Source organism: Hypanus sabinus, chromosome 1 (assembly GCF_030144855.1).
Source record: "Hypanus sabinus isolate sHypSab1 chromosome 1, sHypSab1.hap1, whole genome shotgun sequence".
Taxonomy (NCBI): domain Eukaryota; kingdom Metazoa; phylum Chordata; class Chondrichthyes; order Myliobatiformes; family Dasyatidae; genus Hypanus; species Hypanus sabinus.
Window position 1 is genome coordinate 163,737,527 of NC_082706.1, and position 24,894 is coordinate 163,762,420.

The window sequence follows — 24,894 nt, forward strand, 5'->3', positions numbered from 1 at the left end:
GTCTGGGTGCAGGTCGATGGGACTAGGTAGATGAATCACATCTTCCAGATCCACATCTAGGTGTGCAGTTGTTCTTTTACCCCATACCCCACCACTCAACACCTCTGCATCTTTGTATATCTTGTTTCACCAATTGCAGCTGTGTCTTCAGCATTCTATTTCACTCATTAAACCCACCTTTAAGACTCTAAATCAACTTTCTCCTAGTTTTTGGTAACCATGAGTGTTGGACCAGTTGAAGCCTATGTTCCTCATCGGCTGTAAAATTATTGTAAACACTGAGAAGTTTTGGATTCGTGATGCAGGCAAACTATGGAACAAAGATGACCATGTCTGACAAGTGGAAGAAACAGAAAATGTGAAATATAACAAATATGGTGAAAAGAAAATCAACTCAGCAATCACTCGTAGTCAAGTATGATTCTTCTCCTGGTGGTTGATCTGGTCACTTATAGGTCTTGAGATTACTGAAGAGGCTGATTCATGATCCACAAGTGCTACTGCAGTGTTGGCAGGTGGAGGTCATTGAAGTGGTGGTGGATGTAGCTGGTTGGGCTTTTCCCAGTCTCTCCTTATGTTGATGCTGCTTAGTCTCAGCAGCACGGCAGCATAGTCCTTCCCCAGCTTTTCCTATCCTGTGCAAATTTCTCCCATCCATTCAGATTGATGTGGCGCTTCCTCAGGTGGGTCTTGATATTGTCCTTGAATCACATTTTCTGCCCTCCAGGAGTACACTTTGCATCCTTTAGTTAGCCAAACAGGAGACGTTTGGGGAGGTGGGAGTCAGGCATACGGATGATGTGGCTGACCCACCGCAATTGGTGTTGAGTCATGATTGTGGCTATGGAGTTAATGTTAACTTCCTCCACAATACTGGAGTGAGTAAGCCTGTTCTTCCAGCTAACTCTCAGAATCTTTCAGAGACATCTTTGATGGTAAGTTTCTAGAGATCTTATGTGCCTACAATATGCTGTCCAAGATTCCACTTCATATAACAAGGAGGGGAGGACTATAGCTTAATAGACCAGAAGTTTAGTGTTGATCTTGATATTCTGATCTTCAAAAACCCTCTTTCTCAGTCTGGCAAAAGCTCCATTGGCATAGCCTATTCTGTGTTTTATTCCAAGGTCAATGTTGGCTCTTGAAGAAAGAAGGCTGCCAATATATGGAAAATGATCAGTGGAATGTTGTCAACTTGGATGGCTGGAATAGGCTGGTGCAGGACTTGGATTTTCCTGATATTTAGATCAAGTACCAGAAGCTTGTATGCTCTGGCAAAAGCATCTATTATGCACTGCAGATCCTCCTCAGAGCGAGCTATGAAGGCATTGTCAACTGCATATTGGAGCTCCATGATGGAAGCAGTTGACACCTTACTCTTTGCCTTGAACCTGTTAAGATTAAAGAGCCCCCCCATCTGTCCTATAGAGAATCTAGACGTCTTGTGGGAAATCTTGGCCTGTTAGGTAAAGAATGGCTGTGATGAAAATGGCAAACAGAGTTGGGCAATGATGCACCCCTGTTTGACCCCAGTATCAACCTTAAAAGGTGCTGTTTCAGAGATGCTGGCATAGCCTATTCTGTTGCACCCATATCAGTGTGCAATCATAGCACTGTTGCAGGATCTTGAGGTATTTATACAGATACCCAGCTTTGGACTGTACCTGCCAAAGGGCAGGATGATTTACAGAGTCAGACTCTTTTGTAAGGTCTATAAAAGAACATAAGAAATGGGAGATATAATTCAGGGGGAATTCTCCTGCAATTGACATGTTGTAAAAATCATGTCAGATGTTCCCCAGCTGGGTGGAAGCCACACAGAGACCCAGGCAGGAGTTCTTCTGCATTCTCACATAAAATTCAGGTCAGTACCTTTCCTGTTGTCCAGAGGAGGGAGATGCCTTTATAGTTTCTGTAGTCAGCTTTTTCACCCTTTTTGAAGTGTGTGACAATCAGAGTGTCCCTGCGTTCAGCTGGAATCTTCCCCTGGTCCCAAATCTTGACAAGCAGGTTCTGTGCCACCTTCCTTGAGGATTTCTGCTGGAATTCCATCAGGCTCAGTGGCCTTGTTGTTCCTTAATTTCTTGCAAGCCATCTGCAGCTCTTCAATACCAGGAGACATACTCATGTCCACCTCCATGGGTTGTGGTGGGAGCTAGTTGATGACTTCAATGTCAACAGTGGTATTATGATTAAGTTACTCCTGAAAGTGTTCCTTCCATTGAGAACTGATGGCATCATTGTCCTTTAGCAGCCTTTGTCCATTTTTGGAGTGAAGGGGGTTGAGGCCACAATGCTTTGGGCCATACACTGCCTTGATGCCCCTGATATTACCAGAGTCAGCAAGCTGCTGTATTTCTAGGGTCCTCTCAGTCCACCACTGACTTTTTATTTCCCTTACTCAATGCTGGACTACGGCCTTATCTTTGGAGTGGGCTTTTCTTTTTGCCTTGCAGTTGATGTCCTTCTGCCAAGCACAGAAAACTTTCCTTTTGGTGTTGATTACCCCTTCTATTTCATTGTCATCATCAAAGCAACCAAAAGCATGTCTCTAAAATAGTTAATTACAGGCTAGATCACCCAGAAGTGGCTACAGACCCAATGTAATGAATGACTGACACTATAATGTTGACAAGAAAGCTTTCAGAAGCAATAATCCACATTGAAATTAGCTTGGAATTTGTTTTGGATAAATTGTGTTTGACTAACTTAAATGAGGTTTTAAAAAGAATGGAGAAGATTGACAGGAAAATGTGACTGATGTTTATACTCAGTCTTCAAAATTGGATTGAAAATTTAGCACATTAAGTCTGTTAGCAAAATTGAAACAAATGCAATAAATGGGGCTGAAATCAGAGAATAATGATGAACAATTACTTGTAAACTAATTTAAAACTAATTTGGGTACTACTACAGACTATTGGATAATGTTATATTCCTTTACAACTTGGAAAAAGAAACAGCAAATAGCTTCTTTTAGAAGGTGTGAGAGCAGGAAATATTACTGTTCAGTAGACCTAGGTTTCCATGCAAAGAAGTCACTGAAAGCCAACTGGCAGGTACAGTAAGCAATACAGAAAAGGGATGCATAATTTATCTTTACTGCAACAGGATTTAAATTAAATAAAGGAGATGACTTACTATACTTAGAAGGCATACATGAGGTTAAACCTCCTGTATTATGGACAATCTTGTTCATTTTATTTTAAAAAAAGATGCATTTGTTACAGAGAATATGCAGAGAACTTCCACCAGACCAGTTTCTGGAATTACAGGTCATACAAAGAAACATAATGCATACTAAACATCCAGGTTAGGAGAAAGAGAAATGAACTCTTTGAGATTTATAGAGGATTGACAAGGTAGATGTAGATTGAAGACCTGCTTCTTCTGAAAGGGAGTTTAAAACTATGAGTAGTCTGAAAATAAGGGGAAGATTATTTATGGCTGAATTGAAGAGATTTATTTTCATTGGGGGGGGGGGGGGTAATCTTTGGAATTGTATGCCTCAGGATGCTGTGAAGGCCCAGTCTGGACAGTCAGAGGCTTTTTCCCAAGGCTGAAATGGTTGCCACAAGAGGACACAGGATAAGGTGCCGGGGAGTAGGTACAGAGGAGATGTCAGGGTAAGTTTTTTACTCAGAGAGTGGTGAGTGCATGGAATGGGCTCTGGCAGCACTGTTGGAGGCAGATATGATAGGGTCGTTTAAGAAACTTTTGGATAGGTACATGGAGCTTAGAAAAATAGAGGGCTATGGGTAAGCCTAGTAATTTCTAAGGTACAGACATGTTCGGCACAACTTTGTGGCTGAAGGACCTGTATTGTGCTGTAGGTTTTCTATGTTTCTATGCATTCAAAACAATGATTTGACAGAATAAGGGAAGAGGGGAGGAAATGTACAATGTCCTGGGTATGTTACTCAAAATGGCCTCTTTGGTTTGTTACAAGTAGGAATGTTTCTTTGTCGGATAAGTGTTTCTCTAGCCGTTGTTTCACTTTAGAATGGCTGATATGGTAATTGTATTCATTTGTTAATCAATGGGGAATGTCATTGTGTCTTGTGATGCTGGGAACTTGGGGGAGGGGTTTTTGCGGGTTTTTTTGGGAGAGGCCGAGGAAGACACTGAAGAAGGTGGACGTGTGCTGGACTGCTCGTAAGACCACCGGGGTGGTCCCAGGTGCGACGGCCGGATGGGTTGATTGGTTCGTGGATTGAGCTCCAACGAGTGCACTAAACAGACTGAACTTTGATAAGTGGCGCCTTTTGTTTTTTTCCTTGTGTATATATATTGTATTGCTTACTACTCTTTTTAATTTTAGTAAACTCTTTAAAGTGTATTTCATAACGGTATTTGTTGTGGATTTGATACTGTTGGCGGGCTCGAGGCGTAAACTCGATTCTCACAGCACCTGCGTGTACGGGAGGTGGGTTGGAGAGTGGCTGGATCCCTTTTTTCCCCTAGACATATACCAGCCTGTTGGGTAAGGGTTACAGAAAATTCTGTCAAGGGAGAAAATCAGTGAAGATCTTTTTGAATGGCAGAGAAGGTTCAAATTGCTAAATGGCCTACTCCTGCTCCTTGTTTGTGTCCTTATGAACAAAGCTCCCTCCAGGTGATTTCAAAGTTCAAAGTAAATCTGTTCTTGAGGTTCATACTGTGTATGTCCATATTTTACCTTATGATTCATTTTCCTGCAGGCATTCACAATAGAACAGAGAAATACAATAAAATCAATGAAAAACTACACATAATGACTGACAAGCAACTAAAGTGCGAAAGACAGATTGTGCAGAAATAAACAGGTGCATACATACATAATACTGAGGACATGAGTTGTAGTATCCTTGAAATTGAGTCCATAAGTTGTGGAATCCATTCTCAGTTGAAGTTATCCACTCTGGTTCAGGGGCTTGATGGTTGAAAGGTAATAACTGTTTCTGAACCTAGAGTTTTGGGACCCAAGGGTCCAGTACCTCCTTCCCGAGGGAGCAGTGAGAAGGGAGCATAGCCTGGACGGTGGGGTCCTTGATGATGGATGCTGCTTTCTTGTGGCAGCATTCCTTGTAGATGTGCTCAATGGTGTGGAGGGCTTTGCCTGTGATTAACTGTGCTATGTCCATCACTTTTGAAGGTTTTCTTGTTCATGATCATTGGTGTTTCCATACTAGTCCCTGCTGCAACTAGTCAGGATATTCTCCACCGTGTATCTATAGAAGTTTGTCAAAGTTTTAGATGACATTCGAAATCTGCATAAACTTCGAAGACAGTAGAGGTGTAATTGTGCCTTCTTTGTGATAATGACCTCAGGACAGATCCTCTGGTATAAGAACACCAAGGAACTTAAAGTTACCAACCATCTCCAACCCCCGAATGAGAACTGGCTCATGGATCTCTGGTTTCTTCCTCTGAGAGTTAATAATAAGCTCTTTGGTTTTGCTGATGTGGAATGAGTATGTTCATCAGGAAACTTAGTTTCACAGAACAGGAGTGCATAAAGGCACACTTGCAAATGGTTAGTTAATAGTTGATTGGCTAATTTAGCTGACCAACAGCAGTCAATGAAATGACAATCGAGTCAAGCAGAGTGGCTACTCTGGAGTGGCCCAGTGTGGAGCTGATGCTTTGGGGATGGGAAACTGAGGCTTTGGTGAAGAGACAGAGTAAATGGATGAAGTGTTGGGGTATGTGTAGGCCTCCGTTAGTCTGGTGATACCATAGATTTACGCCTTGGAAAGTTTCCAGGGAAGACCGGCAGTTGCCCATGCTATAAGTCTCCCCTCTCCACGCCACCGATGTTGTGCAAGGGAAGGACATTAGGACCCACACAGCTTGGCACCAGTGTCGTCATAGAGCAATGTGTGGTTAAGTGCCTTGCTCAAGGACACACACACAGCCTCAGCCAAGGCTCAAACTAGCAATCTTCAGATCACTAGACAAATGCCTTAACCACTTGGCCATACACCAACATGGGGTATGAACAACTCTATAAAAACAAAGGCTTCAAGTGAGAAAGCACTGGTTCGAACAGGTAGGATTTTATTTTGTTGATCCTTAGTTCTTAATTCAAAATAGGCAGAATCAAAGTAAAAGTTATTATCAAAGTACCGTATGTATCTGTACTGTACCACTTAGAGATTTATTTTCTTGCTGTTCCTGAGCATTGGTGTTTCCATACCAGACCATGATTGAGATACTCTCCACTGTGCCTCTATAATAGCTTGTCAAAATTTTTGGTAATCATCTGGATTGCTGAGGTAATTATACATAGGAGTTTTAATGAGGTGATCACATGCAAAGTATAGGCTTCAGATAGATGTGTGACTATCTAGAGAATTAAGGCCAGTAGGCAGTCAGTGCAAGATTTCCTTCATGCAAAGGTGTACATCTCTGGATACTATTGAGGGGGCTAAAGGCAGCAGTAGTCAGGTCACTTACACTGTGACTAGCTCTGAGGCTCAGAGGGAAAGGATACAGTCAAATAAAGATAGACAATAGAGAGGCAGCAGACAGAAAATTCTGTGGCTGTAAAAGAGATGCCAGGTCAAGAATGTCTGAGTGGCTGCAGAAAATTCTTCATGATGGGGGAGGGGGTGGTCAACAGATGGAGACAGTACAAATGTACTGGAGATTGTACAACTTCGTACAAATGACAGACAGAACAAGCATTGAGATCCTGCAGACTGAGTATAGACAGTAAGTAAGGGTAGTAAACTCCATTTATCTCCTGGTGCCACGTGAGTGAATCCAGGAATAGAAAGAAAGGCCAGATGAATGCTTGACTGAAGAACTGGGAAGGGATCAATAAAGAGAGAATGATAGTTGTAGATTGATTCACCACCAAAAAGCCTTTGAGTAGTGGGTGCTCCAGGAGTGAATGTTGGGGTCTTTGTTACCTATTATTTACGTATCTGATTGGATGTGAATATACATTGTATAATTAAGCAAGCGTGCTGATGATACTAAATTAGATGGTTTTGTTGATAGTGAAATAGGTTACAATGAAAAGATCTTGATCAGTTGGGTAGATGGCTTACGGAATTGCATATGGTTCTCAACTGAGTGTAAGGACATTGGACATTGGACTTTGGACATTCCAACCAGGGTTGTAGTAGTAATAATAACAACAACATTATTTTATTTGTAGAGCACCTTTCATACAGACGATGTAGTCCAAAGTTCTTTACAATGTGATAAAGGGTAAACGTGAAAATAAAAAATTATAATAACAAAAATAAAAGTGAAAATAAAAGACAAAATGACGTTAGTTAAAAGCATGGTTAAATAAATAGTTAAATTAGTCAAAAAAGGATCCAGTACTTTCCCTGTGTATATAATGAATAAACTCTTCTTGAGCTTCTAGCAGGGAACAGGTATCGATTATAATTAAAGTTTCAATGAAAAATTCCACCAACTTCATCAGGGACAATGCCTGGGATGTCTAGTTCGGTGGTATTTATACCCCATGTAGTCCATCCCTCCTGATTGGTTACTCCTCATCCAATCAGGTTTCCCCACTCCCACTTCATTTACAATCGAATTCCAATTCTTACTTCGAACGAGACCTTCACCTTTGTTAAAATTCTTTTCCTCTAGTTTTATTTCAATGGCTTCCTTTACCAGGCAGTCCCAAAAGCCATTAGCATAGCACAGTAGTTTTGTGCCATCAAAGTCAATTGTATGGCCATTGCAAAAGCGATGTTTTACTACCACCTATTTCTCCAGATGACCCAAACGGATACAACTTTTGTGCTCCTTGATGCAGGTTTGATGGAATTCGATTGTAAACAAAGTAGGAGAGCATAAACCTGATTGGATGAGGACAAATAACCAAGAGGGACAGACTACACAGGTATAAATACCATTGCACTAGACATGCCCTGACATCATCCCTGATGAATAAGGTGGAGTTTGTCATCGAAACATCGATTATAATCAATACTTATACCTGACCCAGGCTGGAAGCCTGAGAAGAGTTTATTTGCAGTTAAAAAAAATCACCAAAACAGTGAATGACAGAGCACTAAATGTTGTGGAACAGAAGGATCTTGGAGAACAATTGTGCAGTTCACTCAGAGCAGCCATACAGTTGATAGAGGATTGGGAAGTTTTAAAAAATTTACAGATAGCAACTAAAAAAAAATCATTAGAAGGGAAAAGATGAAATATGAAAGCAAGCTAGAAAATAATATCAAAGTGGATAGTAAAACTTTTTTCAAGTACATTAAAAATAAAAGAGAAATGAGAGTGGATATAAGACCACTAGAATATGAGCAGGAGAAATAACTGGGGACAAGGAGATGGCTGATGGACTAAATGAGTATTTTGCATCAGCCTTCACTGTGGAAGACACTAAGCCTGATGTTGTAGTGTATGTAAGAAGATAATTTGATGCAGTTACTATAACAAGGTGCTCAAAAAGCTGAAAGACCTACAAGGTACATAAGTCACCCAGACCAGAGGAACTGTGCCCTAGGGTTTAGAAAGAGGTAGTGTTCGAGATTGTGGTGGCATTAGAAATTCTCTTTCAAACATCACTGGACACTGACAGGGTGCAAAAGGACTAGAAAATTGCAAAAGTCACTCCATGCTTTAAGAAAGAAGGAAGGCAGCAGAAAGGAAATTAAAGACCAGTAGCCTGATCTCAGTGGTTGGGAAGACATTAGAGGTAACTGTTAAGGATAAGGTGATGGAGTACTTGGTGGCACAAGACAAGATAGTACGAAGTCAGCGTGGTTTCCTTTAGGGAAAATCCTGCTTGGCAAACCTGTTGGAATTCATTGAGGAGATTACAAGTGGGATAGATAAAGGAGGTGCAGTGGATGTTGTATATTTGGAATTTCAGAAGGTCTTTGACAAGGTGCCACACATGAGGCTGCTTACCAAATTAAGAGCCCATGGTATTACAGGAAAGTTACTAGCATGGCTAGAACATTGGCTGATAGGTAGGAGGCAGCAAGTGGAATAAAAGGATCCTTTCCTGGTTGGCTGCCAGTGACTAGTGGTGTTCCGCAGGGGTCGCTGTTGGGACCACTTCTTTTTATGCTGTATATCAATGATTTAGATAATGGAATAGATGGTTTTGTTGCCAAGTTTGCAGACGATACGAAGATCGGTGGACGGGTAGGTAGTGTTGAGGAAACAGGTAGGATGCAGAAGGACTTAGATAGATCAGGAGAATGGGCAATAAAGTGACAAATGAAATACAATGTTGGGAAATGCATGGTCATGCACTTTGGTAGTAGAAATAAATGTGCAGACTATTTTCTAAATGGGGAGAAAATCCAGGAATCTGAGATGCAGAGGGACTTGGGAGTCCTTGTGCAGAACACCCTGAAGGTTATCTTGCAGATTGAGTCAGTGGGGAGGAAGGCAAATGCCATGTTAGCATTCATTTCAAGAGGTCTAGAATACAGGATCGAGATTGTGATGCTGATGCTTTATAAGGCATTGGTGAGGCCTCACCTTGAGTATTGTGAATAGTTTCAGGCCTCTCATCTTAGAAAAGGTGTGTGGGCATTGGAGAGGGTCCAGAGGATGTTCACATAAACATGAAGCCAAGATGGCGGTGAGACGAAGCCTGCAGCAGTCACTCTGGAGCTGATATCTGTTATTTGTTAAGCGAGGTGCCATGCGCAATCCTAATCTGATGAAAAATGGATGTGGGAACATGGAAGGACATCTGGAAATCTCCAGGAAGGCCCTCTTCGTTTCTGCTGCTGCGAGGCCCGGGTCTCTGCTGAGAAGAACAGGCCCCCAAGTCCTCGGGGTCACGTTGCCAGTGGCCATTGGCGGGGGTGCCTTAATACGCTCCACAGAGGATGGTGCTCGGAGAAGCTGTACTGGAGGGGATGGTCTGAGGCACAGAGGTTCGACGGACTCGGAGTCTGCTGCGGCCGGGGCGCTTTCACTGTGTGCTGTGTCTGTGAGGCTGGGTTCGACGGAGAATTCATTGTGTGCTGCGAGTGTGAGGTTGAGTCCAGTGGAGCTGTGGAAGTCCATAGAGGGGGTATTCCCTTCTGCCGCTGGCGTGGGATGACGAGTCTATCAGGATCCTGGACTTGTGGAAACTGTATGGTGGTTTCTTTTGAACTTATAGTCTTTTAACATCTTTGAACTATTTTTACTGTGCCCATGGCCATGGTCTGTTTTTTTTAAATCAATTATGCTATTGTTTGTTGTAACTATGTGGTTTTGTGCAGGTCTTGTAGCTTTAGTTTTTGGTCTTGTTTTGTCTGGTAGGTTTGGAGCTCCTTTCATGCTAGGAAACGTGCTAGGATGGTAGCACGATATTAATACGCAACAGCCTCTCCAGACTCTGGATACAAACTTTATTTGTATTTTCCAGTGTAGTCTGTTTTGTCATGTGCTTTTGTGATATCATTCTGGAGGAACGTTGTCTCATTTTTTAACTGCATTGCATTTGTAGTTTCTAATTGACAATAAACTGAAACTGAATTGAAGGATGATTCCAGGAATGAAAGGGTTTTCATACGAGGAACATTTGATGGCTCTGGGTCTGTACTCACTGGAATTCAGAAGGATGGCTGGGGGAATCTCATTGAAACCTTTCAAACGTTGAAAGGCATAGACAGAGTATTTGTGGAAAGCATGTTTCCCATGGTGGGAGAGTCTAGGACAAGTGGACACAGCCTCAGGATAGAGGGGTATCCTTTCAAAACAGAGATGCAGAGAAATTTCTTTAGCCAAAGGGTGGTGAATTTGTGGAATTTGTTGTCATGTGCAGCTGTGGAGGCCAGGTCATTGGGTGTCTTTAAGGCAGAGATTGATAGGTTCTTGATTGGACATGGCATCAAAGATTACGGGGAGAAGGCCGGGAACTGGGGTTGAGGAGGAGAAAAAAAAAGGATCAACCATGATTGAATGGCAGAGCTGACTCAATGGGCCGGATGGGCAAATCCTGCTCCTATGTCTTATGCTCAAGATCATGAAAAAGGTATTTAGCATGCTGGCCTTCATCAGACAGGGCATCAAGTTTAAGGATACAAGCAAAGAGTTGTTGAAGAGGCCACACTTGGAATATTGTGTATGATCTGGGTGACTCAGTTATCAGAAAGACATTGTCAAGCTGGAGAGGTATAGATGAGATCTAAGGGTATTAGCTGGACTAGAAGGCCTGAATTATAGGAAGAGGCTGGCCATGCAGGACCTATATACCTTGGTGTGTAGGAGAATGAGCACATTAAAAATATGTTCATAAAATCATATGGAAAATAGATAAGATGATAGTCTTTTCCCCAGAGTTGGGGAGACCATAACAGGTTCAAGATAAGAAGGTGACAATTTAAGGAACTTGAGAGTTAACTTCGTTACAGAGAAGATGGAATACCTGGATTGAGCTTCCAGAGGAACTGGTCAAGGCAGATACAGTTACAACACCTAAGAATCATCTGAATAGTTATGTGGAGGGTAGGGTCTTGGTGGGTTATGAGCTGAATGTGGGAAACTGGCTTAAGCAGGGAGGATATTGTATTCCATGTGGACCAGTTGGGCCAAACAGCATGTTTCTGTGATGTATTACTCTTTCTCTGTGAAACACCCTCAACATCGTGTGCACCAATTACATGGATCCACAACAATTTTTAAGAATTTCCTTCCAAAGATGGATAAAGTAAGCTGATTCCAAGGTACATAAAAGATCACTACCAAGACTTAACATTAATTAATATTTTACAAAACTGAGAAGAACATAGACTGGACTGTAAAGCTGTATTTGTTTAAGAGAAATAACAATGGAAATTGGTCCTGACAATAAGAGTTAACATTTGAGTGACAGAAAATAAGTCAAGGGCTTGAAACAAAGCCTCATTTGCAGAAAACATTCAAAATGAGCACAATTAAAATGTGCAAATGTTTAAAAGACTGTCTTCTGGTAATGTTACCCATTAACAAGTCCCACGTGGGAAGCTGGTCAAGAGGTGCAGTCGCTTGCTATTCAGGATGAGGTAAATTGGATTCAAAATTGGCTTTGTGGAGAAGCCAGAATGGCAGAAGTTGGTTGCCTCTCTGAATGTCTGGGTCTGTTGTTGTTTGTCATGTATATCAATGATTTGGATGATAATGTGATAAACTGCATTAGCAAATTTGTTGATGGCACCAAGATTGGGGACATCGTGGACAGCATGGAAGGCTATCAAAGCTTGCAGCAGAATCTGGATCAGTTGAAAAATGACAGATGAAATTTATTGCAGATAAATGTGAAGTGTAGCATTTTGAGAGGACAAAACAGGATAGGACTTTCACTGTGAACGGTGGGGCACTGAGGAGTGCGGTAGAACAATACAGATCCATAAATTCCTTTAAAGTAATGTCACAGGTAGATAGGGTTTTAAAGAGCTTTTGGCACATGGCTTTCATTGAACAAAGTTCTGAGTACAGGAATTAGGATATTGAAGTAGTGTAAGATGTTGGTGAGGCCTAATCTAAGAGTATTGTGAGCAGTGCTGGTCATACACCTACAGGAAAGATATCAGTAATGATTGAGAGAGTACAGAGAAAATATACAAGGATGTTACTGGAACTTCAGGACCTGAGTTATCGGGAAAGGTTGAATAAGTTAGAATTTTAGTCCCTGGAGCATAGAAAAATGAGGGAAGATTTGCTAGCATTATACAAAATTATGAGGGTTGGAGACAGGGTAAATGCAAGCATGTTTTTCTTTCCACTGAGGTTGGGTAAGAGTAAAACTAGAGGTCATAGGTTAAGGATGAAAGGTGAAATATTTTAAGGGGGACATGAGAGGGAACTTCACCACTCAGGGGATGGTGAGAGTGTGAAACAAGCTGCCAGCAGATTCACAACACTTAACAGAAGTTTGGATAAGTACTTTGATAGGGAGGGTATGGAGGGCTATGGTCCAGGTGTTGGTCAATGGGACTTGGCAGGTTAACAGTTTGGCACAACTGATGGGCAGAAAAACCTGTTTCTGTGTTGTAGTATTAATAATTTGCTTCCTCCGTGGGAAAGATACCTCCGGGAGAAAATGATGACTAAAGTTTCTTATTTATAATAATAGTGATTATTATTACTATTTATATTTGTACAGATAGTCTCCTTTTATGCCAGACATTGTGTGTAGTTTTTCATTGATTCTATTGTATCTCAGGGTAGTATATAGTGAGATATACTGTACAGACTTCAATAATAAATTTATTTTGAACTTTATGAAGTCCTTAAGTGATAGTTACTGAAAATACATTCCCTGAGGTACATGCTTGCTCTTAGACCACAAAGACATTGAAACAACTATGTGACAGATCATGATAAGTCTACATCTATATGCGCAGAACTGATGTACAGAAACAATGAAAAACAGGTATAGGAGATAGTTTTTAAAAACACATCTATTTTCATAATTTTGGTGTTTATAAAGTAAGTGAATACCATTCTCATTTTGTTATATTTATAATGGGATTATTTCATATTTTAATTATCCAGCTTGTCATTTGACTTACCAAAATCAATGTTAACAAGATTTTAAAAGAACTGCACTTTCAATGATACTAATCCTTTCTATTTTAACCATTTTACTGTCTTACCTATTGTGCTACTGTCAAAATTCTAGTTTTTGACATGAAACATTTCTGACTTCCAAAAATTAATTATCTAATACTAAATGCACAAATCAACATCCATGCTAAGAAAACCTGATTGGTCAAAATTAATGTGCTTTCCTATTTTAATCCAAACACAAATCCATTAACCTAAACACCCTGAAGTGCTTCAACAAATCTACTTTTATATTAATATTCACCATTTATTTTAAGGTTATTCCACATTGAATTAAATGCCAAAAAGTTTTACCTTTATGATCTGCATCATCTAGATTCAAATGCATTCTCTTCTGGCATTCTGAGCAGCTCATTAGAAATCTGGTCACTGCCTCGCGTGGTAGAAAGGCATAGGTCTCTGATATCTAAAGTTAATCACAAACATAAAAGAAAAATCTGTTGGTAAAGCAGATTATCATCATCAGCCATCAAATCTAATTCAAAAGTCCTCAAATACAAGCTCCTCAAAAATGAACTTCTGCTAGGCAGTATTATTTCTACCAAAATTTAAGTCAGTTGGTAGAATTGTGTTGATGCGTGGCCAAGTGGTTAAAGCGTTGGTTAGGTGATCTGAAGGTTGCTAGTTTGAGCCTCAGCTAAGGCAGTGTGTTGTGTCCTTGAGCAAGGCACTTAACCACACATTGCTCTGCGACGACACCAGCCCTTGCCCTTGCCCTTGCATCGGCCCTTGCCCTCCTTCCCTTGGACAACATCAGTGGAGTGGAGAGGGAAGACTTGCAACATGGGCAACTGCCAGTATCTCATACAACCCTGCCCAGGCCTGCGCCCTGGAAACTTTCCAAGGCACAAATCCATGGTCTCTCGAGACTAACGGATGCCTATTATTATTAAGTCAATTAAAAAAGACATACAATTTTGTCCTATATAACTTGGGAAAGAAGACAAAGAAAATAAATAAAAGGAAAAAATATTCCATGTCTATCATTATGCAAGTTTAATCAGCATCATGAGGACCACCAATTCTTAAATGGAAAACAGCTTTCATCAAATTCAGTATCAGTTGTGAATTGTGTACTCTTTTTTGACATCCGGAAAACACAGCTTTTCAGTCAGACTACTAAATAGGATACTATTACACACTGAATACAAAGATTAAAACAACAGAAACATTACAATAAAAACATTACAATAAAAACAATGCAATTGAGTGCTGATAATGTAAAAAATTTCTAAAGAGTTTCAAAGGCTCACCTTTATTGACTTCTAAATAATGGAGCAACAGGCAAAATAATGAGATGGAAAACAAGCTGCAGAGTCTATAAATTACAGAAACATCGAATGTTTCATAGGTCCGAAATCAAGTTGTTATTTGGCATATTCAATTCCAAGGTACCTTTGTCCTCGTGAAGATTATACCCTGGAACTGCACAACCTCTAAGCTGCTGCAGTCACATTTAAGATCACGGCCTTTATTATAGTCATTACACAAGTGAGACTGAGTCTACAAGGTAGCTGCCAATACCCTTTATTTACTTTTTTGTTTATTTCTTGTATCTTTCAATTAGCATTGAAATCCTCAAAGTTAATTACACTATTCCTATGTGAAATCAATGCTAGAACTTTCAAGAAAATTCCTTGTGGATAAAACACAAGGATTTAAAAAGTTTATTTTGATGGAGAATTAATGAAGTAGAGACGAAGGATAAAGCAATCAATTGATGTTAATTTGATCTCAGCATTCAGTGCTCAAGTGTTAAAATGCAAATATAGCATAATTTTCACTGCATTCAAGATAATGGTCCTGCTAATTCTTGTACCAAACAGTATTTTAATATAATCTGAACAACTATCCTGAAGATTCTGAAAATGCAAGCAAAATGCCTTGCAGGTATTTAACAATGCTGTTTTCCAAAAGGTTGTCTAAAGCTCTCAGTATGGAAGAAAGCAACTGTACAAAGAAGAGCAGTGTGTACATTTTCTATCTGTTAACTTTCAGCAAAACTGAAAATTTGGAAACACAACCTTTTAAATTGCAAAGAAAAAAGGGAGAAACATGCAAAATAATTGGAATTGATTGGAGTACTGCGCAGACACAACAGAAGCGTACCCACGCAGGTCTGTCGAAGAACTTTAAAAACCCGGTCTCTATAAAAGAGAGATACTGCCCAGCAGAGCAGTCGTTGTGGGAGCAGTCATCATCAGAATAGTCTGAGGCAGAGTAGTAAGGCTTTGGCTCAACAGGGCTTCGGTGAGAACAGGCAGAGGCAAGGTAAGTAGAAAAATTCATTCCTTATTTAACTCTTGAGAGAATATGGGATATATCAACACAGCCAGGGTTCTGCTCTGGATGTCAGATGTGGGATTTCCAGGAGACTTCCAGCCTCCCCAGTGGCCAAATCTGCACCAGGTGCATCGAGATGCAGCTCCTTAGAGATTGTGTTAGGGAACTGGAGCTGTAGCTCAATGACCTTTGGCTTGTTACAGAAAACGAGGCAGTGATAGACAGAAGCCACACAGAGGTAATCACGCTAAGGCTACAATGGGTGATTGCCAGGAGAGGGAAGGGAGAATGTCAGATAGTGAAGAGCACCCCTGCGGCCCTGTGACTCATTGTCTCACAATAAATACCCATTTCGAGCACTGTTGGTGGGGGTGCAGAGAGATGGCCTGCCTGGGAGAAGCAACAGTGCCTGTGCTTCAGGCACTGAGTCTGGCCTTGTGGTTCAGAAGGGTAGGAAACTGAAGAGGATGGCAGCAGTAATAAGGGTGCCGATTTCCAGGGGACAGATAGGTGACTCTGTGGATGCAAAAAGGAAACACAGATGGTAGCTTGTCTGCCAGCTGTCAGGTTCTGTAATGTGTCTGAATGCTTCCACAATACCCTGACACATATTGTATCAACAACACAGGTAGAGAAAAATAGGAGGTCCTGAAAAAAGAATACAGGGAGTTAGGACAGAAGCTGAGAAGCAGGACCTCAACAATAGTAATCTCAGGATTCCTGCCTGTGTCACATGACAGTGAGGATAGGAATAGAATAAGATGGCAGATAAATGAATGGCTGAAGAATTGGAGCAGGAAACAGGGATTCAGATTCCTGAACCACTGGAATCTCTTTTGGGGCAGGCGTGACCTTTACCAAAGGGAAGGGTTGCACTTGAATCTGAGGGGGACCAATAGACAATAGACAGTAGGTGCAGGAGTAGGCCATTTGGCCCTTCTAGCCAGCACCGCCATTCACTGTGATCATGGCTGATTATACATAATCAGTACCCCGTTCCTGCCCTCTCCCCATATCCCTTGACCCCACTATCTATAAGAGCTCTATCTAACTCTCTCTTGAATGCATCCAGAGACTTGGCCTCCACTGCCTTCAGGGGCAGAGCATTCCACATATCCACCTCTCTCTGTGTGAAAAAGTTTTTCTGCATCTCTTTTCTAAATGGCCTACCCCTTATTCTTAAACTGTGGCCTCTAGTTCTGGACTCACCCATCAGCAGGAACATGCTTCCTGCCTCCAGTGTGTCCAATCCCTTAATAATCTTGTATGTTTCAATCAGATCCCCTCTCATCCTTCTAAATTCCAGTGTATAGAAGCCTAGTGGCTCCAATCTTTTAACATATGACAGTCCTGCCATTCCGGGAATTAATCTTGTGAACCTACGCTGCACTCCCTCAATAGCAAGAATGTCCTTCCTCAAATTTGGAGACCAAAACTGCACACAATACTCCAGGTGGGGTCTCACCAGGGCCCTGTACAGCTGCAGAAGGACCTCTTTACTCCTATACTCAATTCCTCTTGTTATAAAGGCCAGCATGCCATTAGCTTTCTTCACTGCCTACTGTACCTGCATGCTTGCTTTCATTGACTGATGTACAAGAACACCTAGATCTCGTTGTACTTCCCCTTTTCCTAATTTGACTCCATTTAGAAAGTAATCTGCCTTCTTTTTTTGCGTAGAAACATTTTTGCATAGTTGAGGAATTAAAGGTTATGGGGAAAAGGCAGAAAGGTGGAGGTGGCCAGATCAGCCATGTTCTTATTGAATGGCAAAGCAGGCGTGACGGGCTAGATTGCCTACTCCTGCTCCTATTTCTTATGTAATCAATGATATTAGATTGTAAATAGCTGGATCTTTGGATAGCGATTCCATTGAACTCTATCACAGGCTGACTATGGGCACCATAGTAGCATGGAGCTTAGTGTGGCACTATTACAGCTCGGCATTCTGCAGTTCAATTTTGGTGCTGTTCTGTATAGAGAATCTGTACGTCCACCCCATAGAATGCTTAGGTTTTCTCTGCCTGCTCTTGTTTCCTCCTGCAGTCCGAAGACATACTGGGTAGGTTAATTGGTCACTGTAATTTGTCCCATGATTAGGTTAGGGTTAATCGGGGTTGTGGTGTTACTGGGGCAGTGTGGCTCGAAGGGCCTACTCCTCACTGTATTGCTAAATAAATGAATACTATAATGGTGCTGGAAGCGTGGTGACACTTGCACAATCCTTGTGTGGTCATTGATGCAAAACATCACGTTTCACTGTGTGTTTCAATGTACATATGACAAATAAAATGAATCTTTAATCTCTACTTTGTCTGTTAAGCAGTGTCAGTCCATGCGTAATTTTGTGGACTAATTTCGTCTTGCCTTCTTGTTCTTGCCACCAAAGAGGATAACCTCACATTTATCCACATTAAACTGCATCTGCCATACATTTGCCCACTCACCCAACCTGTCCAAGTCACCCTGCATTCTCATAACATCCTCCTGACATTTCACACTGCCACCCAACTTTGTGTCATCGGTAAATTTGCTAATGTTACTTTTAATCCCTTCATCTAGATCATTCATGTATATTGTAAACAGCTGCTGTCCCAGCACCGAACCTTGCGGTACCCCACTGGTCACAGCCTGCTATTCCGAAAGGGACCCGTTAATCGCTACTCTTTGTTTCCTGTCAGCCAGCCAATTTTCGATCCATGTCAGTACTCTGCCCCCAATACCATGTGCCCTAAGTTTGCCCACTGATCTCCTGTGTGGGACTTTATCAAAAGCTTTCTGGAAGTCCAGGTACACTACATATACTGGCTCTCCCTTGTCCATTTTCATAGTTACATCCTCAAAAAACTCCAGAAGATTAGTCAAGCATGATTTTCCCTTCATAAATCCATGCTGACTCGGACTGATCTTTCTACTGCTATCCAAATGTGTCGTAATTTCCTCTTTTATAATTGACTCCAGCATCTTTCCCACCACTGACGTCAGGCTAACCGGTCTATAATTCCCTGTTTTCTCTCTCCTTCCTTTCTTGAAAAGTGGGACAACATTAGCCACCCTCCAATCAGCAAGAACTGTTCCTGAATCTATAGAACATTGGAAAATGATTACCAATGCATCCATGATTTCTAGAGCCACCTCTTTAAGTACCCTGGGATGCAGATCACCAGGTCTTGGGGACTTATCAGCCTTCAGACTCAACAGTCTATCCAACACCATTTCTTGCCTAATATAAATTTCTTTCAGGTCATCCTTTACCCTAGCTCCTTTGGCCACTATTACATCTGGGAGATTGTTTGTGTCTTCCCTGGTGAAGACTGATCCAAAGTACCTGTTCAACTCATCTGCCATTTCCTTGTTCCCCATAATAAATTCACCCGTTTCTGTCTTCAATGGCCCAATTTTGGTCTTAACTATTTTTTTTTTTGCTATTCACATACCTAAAGAAGCTTTTACTATCCTCCTTTATATTCTTGGCTAGTTTACCTTCGTACCTCATTTTTTCTTGGCGTATTGCCTTTTTTGTTATCTTCTGTTGCTCTTTAAAAGCTTCCCAGTCTTCCGGTTTCCTGCTCATCTTTGCTATGTTATACTTCTATTTTTATACTGCCCTTTACTTTACTGCCCCTTACTCACCTTAGGATCTTTCTTCCTCTTTGGAATGAACCAATTCTGCACCTTCTGCATTATTCCCAGAAGTACCTACCATTGTTGTTCCACTGTCTTCCCTGCTAGGGTATTGTTCCATTGAACTTTGGCCAGCTCCTCCCTCATAGCTCCATAGTTCCCTTTGTTCAACTGTAATACTGACACATCCGATTTTCCCTTCTCCTTCTCAAATTGTAGGTTAAAACATAACATATTATGGTCACTACCTCCTAATGGCTCCTTTACCTCGAGGACCCTGATCAAATCCGGTTCATTGCACAACACTAAATCTAGAATTGCCCTCTCCCTGGTAGGCTCCAGTACAAGCTGTTCTAAGAATCCATCTCAGAGGCACTCCACAGACTCCCTTTCTTGGGGTCCAGTACCATTCTGATTCTCCCAGTCTACCTGCATGTTGAAATCCCACATGACAACAGTATCATTACCTTTGCGACATGCCAATTTTAACTCTTCATTCAACTTACACCCTACATCCAGACTGCTGTTTGGGGGCCTGTAGATAACTCCCATTAGGGTCTTTCTACTCTTAGAATTTCTCAGTTCTATCCATACTGACTCTGCATCCCCTGATTCTATGTCCCCCCTTGCAAGGGACTGAACATCATTCCTCACCAACAGAGCCACCCCAACCCCTCTGCCAGTCAGTCTGTCCTTTCGATAAGATGTATATCCTTGAATATTCATTTCCCAGGCCCTGTCCACTTGAAGCCATGTCTCTGTTATTCCCAAAACATTGTACTTGCCAATTTCCAACTGAGCCTCAAGCACATCTACTTTATTCCTTATACTTCGGGCATTCATATATAATACTTTTAATTTGTTACTCCACTCTCCTTTCATATCAATTCCTATTTCACTTGGCTATACTGTATGATCTCTTCTTGAGCTTTCTTCTCCAGTGATTCTGCTGTCCTTTTTAACTTTTATTATTTTCACTTTCCCTTCAACTCCATCCTTATATTTCCAGTTCTTCTCCTCCCCCCCCCCCACTACTTAGCTTAAACACATCCGTGTTGCAGTGGCAAACCTGTCTGCCAGAATGCTGGTCCCCCGCCTATTAAGGTGCAACCCATCCCTTTTGTACAATTCATCCCTACCCCAAAACAGATCCCAGTGGTCCAAGAATGTAAATCCTTGCTTCCTGCACCAGTTCCTCAGCCACACATTCAGATCCATTATCTCCCTGTTCCTGCCTGCTTCAGCACGAGGAACAGGAAGCAAACCAGAGATAACCACCCTGGAAATCCTGCTTTTCAGCCTTCTCCCGAGTTCTCTGAAGTCCTGCTGCAGAATGTCCTTCCTCTTCTTCCCGATGTCATTTGTGCTGACATACACTACCACTTCCGGCTGTTCATCTTCACCCTTGAGGATTCCCTGCAATCGGTCCCTGATGTCCTGGATCCAAGCACCAGGGAGGCAACACACCATCCTTAAATCTCGCCTGTTGCCGCAGAAACCCCTTTCCATACCTCTTACTATGGAGTCCCCTACTACCACTGCTCTTCCTGATGTCTGACTCCTCGGCTCAGCTTCTGCACCAATTTTTGGCTCGCAGACCTGTCCGCCTCTCAGACTGGCAGTATCTTCTGTCCTGACAGCTTCCAAGAGGGTGAACTTGTTTACGAGAGGTACATCTCCTGGGGTCTCCTGTACTTCAAGCATCCTTTCCTTCCTCATCGTCACCCCCTGTTGGGAAGCAGCCTGGTCGAGGGAAGTGCCTGGTGTGACAAGTGCTAGACTTTGTCTCGAGAGTCTTCAGTGAGGAGGCTGAGGGAGGAGATTACACCAGGCACAATTGGAGAGGGTGAAGACATGACCGTTAAGCGGTTTCAGTGTGTTACGTGCATGATGTGGGAGGTCAGGGACACTGATGGTGCCCCCGTCTGCTACAGCTGTGGAAACTGTGTCCAGATTCAGCTTCTAAAGGAGCATGTTGCAGCACTGAAGAAAAAACTGGATGACCTCAGGTTCATTCGCGAAAATGAGTTTTTTGGACAGGACCTACAGTGAGGTCATTACACCGAGGATACCGGAAGAGACCAATATTCTTGCAAGAAAGTTTACTAGAGCTGTTGGGAGTGGTTTAAGCTCACACAGCAGGGGGATAGAAACCGGTACGATAGAGCTGAGGATGAACCAGCAAGTTTACAAGTAGATGATGGATGTAACATAAATGTAAGGAAGGACAAGCAGATGATCAGGTACAAATGCAGACAGAGCAAAGAGTCAAATTGCACCACAGAGGCAAAATTCAAAACAGCAAAAAATGCAGGACAGAAGGTGCTGTATTTAAATGCATGTAGCATTCAGAATAAGGTGGGAGAACTCGTGTCACAATTAGAGATTGGTCAGTATGATGTTGTGGGCATCACTGAGTCATGGCTGAAAGCGCGGCATCAAAGAATATATTTTGTATCAGAAGACCAGGCAGCAAGACATAGGTGGTGGCATGGTTCTGGTGGCAAGAGATGGAATTTCGTCCTTAGAAAGAGGTAACATTGGGTCAGAGAATGCTGAATCTTTGTGGGTAGAAACTGCAAGTGTAAAAAAAAGCCATTATGGAGCTGGAAAAGGCATGTAATAAGGGTAATGACACTATTGTAAAGGGGAAACTTTAATATGCAAAGACATTGGGAAAATCAGGTTGGTGGCGGTTCACAAGAGAAGTAATTTGTTGAATGCCTACAAGATGGCTTTTTTAAGCAGCTTGTGTTTCAGCTGCTTGTGCTTTCCTATTCAAGGAAAGGCCATCTTAGATTGGGTGCTGTGTAATAACCCAGATCTTATTAGGGAGCTTAATGTAAAGGAACACTTTGGAGGCAGTGATCATGATTGAATTCATACTACAATTTGCGAGGAAGAAGAATAACACACATGTATCAGTATCACAATGGAATAAAGGGAATTACAGAGGCATGAGAGAGGAACTTGCCTAGGTGAATTGGCAACCAATACTAGAGGGGATGATGGCAGAGCAAAAATTGATGAGGTTTCTGAGAATTGTTCACAAGGCACAGGATAGATGTGTCCCACAAAAAAAGTTGTTTGAAGTGGGTGTACGAAGCAACTGTGGCTGACACAGGGAAGGATTATTAAGGATGAGGTTTTGGGTGTACCTGGAGAATAATAATAAAATAAGTCAAAGTCAGCATGGTTTTTGTAAAGGGAAATCGTACCTGACAAATCTGTTAGAGTTCTTTGAGGAAGCAGGGTGCACAAAGAAGAGGCAGTGGATGTCATTTACTTGGATTTTCAGAAGGCATTTGATAAGGTGCCACACATGAGACTGCTTAACAAGATTCTATGGTGTTACAGGAAAGATTCTGGCATGGACAGAGGAATGGCTGACAGGCAGGAGGCAGTGAGTGGAATAAAAGGGAACTTTTCTGGTTAGCTGCCAGTGACTAGTGGTGCTCCTCAGGGGTCAGAGTTGGGACCACTACTTTTCACGTTGCTTGTTAATGGTTTAGATAATGGAATTGATGACTTTGTGGCAAAGTTTGGGGATAATGCGAAGATAGGTGGAGGGGTAGGTAGTGTTGAGAAAGCAATGCGAATGCAGCAGGACTTAGCCAAATTGGAAGACTGGGCAAAAAAGTGCCAGTTGGAAAAGAGTGTTGGAAAATGTATGAATATGCATTTTAGTAAAAGGAACAATAGTGCAGTCTGTTAACTAAATGGGGAGAAGGTTCAAACATTGGAGGTGCAGAGGGGCTTTGGAGTCTTCGTGCAAGACTTCCAGAAGGTTAATTTACAGGTTGAGTCTATGGTAAAGAAGGCAAATGCAATGTTCGCATTTATTTCAAGGGGAATAGAATATAAAAACAAGGATATAATGCAGTCCAGAGGAGGTTCACAAGGATAAGTCCAGGAACTAAGGGGTTAATATGAGGCAGCATTGGGCAGCATTGGGCCTGTATCCACTGGAATTTAGAAGAATGCATGGGGATCTCACTGAAACCTACCGAATGTTGAAAGGACTAGATAGAGTGGATGCGGAGAAGATGTTTCCTGTGGTGGGAGTATTGAGAAGTAGAGGGCACAGCCTTAAAATTGAGGAGCAACCTTTAGCACAGAAGTAAGGAAGAATTTTCTTTAACCAGGGAGTAGTGAATCTGTGGAATGCTCTGCCACAGACTGTGGTGGAGGGCAAGTCCGTGGGTGTATTTAAGGTGAAAGCTGATAGTTTCCTGATTAGTCAGGGCATCAAAGAATATGGGAAGAAGGCAGGTGTATGGGGTTGAGTGAGATCTGGGATCAGCCATGATGGAGTGGCGGAGCAGACTTGATGGGCTGAATGCCATAATTCTGCTCCTATGTCTATGGACTTATGGTCTAATAAAAAGGGACTATTTATTTTAGGGAAGAGATCTGGAGAGACAACGAAATAAGTGATGGAGCATGTGCAAGTTGGAGCTGACAAACAAAATTTCAAATATCAGAAGCAGAGAGAGAAAAATAAACCGAATGCTAAAAATATGAAATATAAGACCAAAATGGTTAATTTTCTTAAAATATTGAATTCAGTGTTAATTGCTGAAAACCATATAGTGAAAAACCAGAAGATGAAGTACTTCTTAAGCTTCATTTGTGCTTTCTTAGAACAACCAACAGGTCAACGAGATGCTATTGTGGATATGGGATGGGGAATGGAACTGATTGGTAACTGGAACAGGACAGACTGAATGAAGGGGTATGAAAAACGGTCACCACTCTGTGTTTGTTTTTTCCAGTGAGAATAACTCATTGTGAATAGCAAATGCAGTTTACTAATTTGGAAGCAGTAAATAACTGCTTCACATACAGTAGAAGGTGAGTTTGAGTCCCTTGACAAAGGGAACAGGAAAACTAGGACAGAGTTTACATTTCCTGGAGTTATAAAGGAAGATGTTGAAAAAAGGAAAGAGCATTGTTGGAGATGGTAAAGTGGACTGGCTTGTCAGAAAAATATGTCACTTTAGAAACTGAATGATAAAGGACTGAAGTTGTGTCTTAGGGAAATCGCATTGGAAGTGCTCAGATATTGCACAGAAAAATCCAGTGACTATGCAAGTAGATGCAATTGAAGGTGAGAATAAATAAAACTTTGTCCATATTCTGGTCAGGAGGTGACAGGGTGGGAGCAGAAGTTTAAGAATTGGAACAAATTGGCTGACAGCCTTATCAATATCAGTGGTGGACAAACCATGGTTGGGGAGAAGGGGCAATATATTTATCACAAGTACTAGGTGGAAGCTGTCACATGAATCAATGCAATGGAAACGAAGACAATGAAAAAAATAGAAAGAGCCTCCACAGAAAGCGGGGTATGAACTTTGTAATCTAGGTCACTATTTTACAGTCTATGTGATTGTAGCAGAAACAGAATATGTTATAAATGCTCAGCAGGATTTTTGATTAATATCAGAAATATGG

General features: G+C 41.6%; 1 protein-coding gene across 3 annotated transcripts in view; it reads right to left on the reverse strand.

Moving 5' to 3' along the window:
- Positions 1-24,894, reverse strand: part of LOC132399690 (nucleolar protein 4-like) — a 305,251-nt gene that overhangs the window by 250,552 nt on the left and 29,805 nt on the right. For all 3 annotated transcript variants that reach the window (XM_059980370.1, XM_059980352.1, XM_059980361.1), the window contains exon 3: positions 13,825-13,936. In XM_059980370.1, coding sequence (XP_059836353.1) covers positions 13,825-13,936 — 112 coding nt within the window. The remainder of the gene's footprint in view (positions 1-13,824; positions 13,937-24,894) is intronic.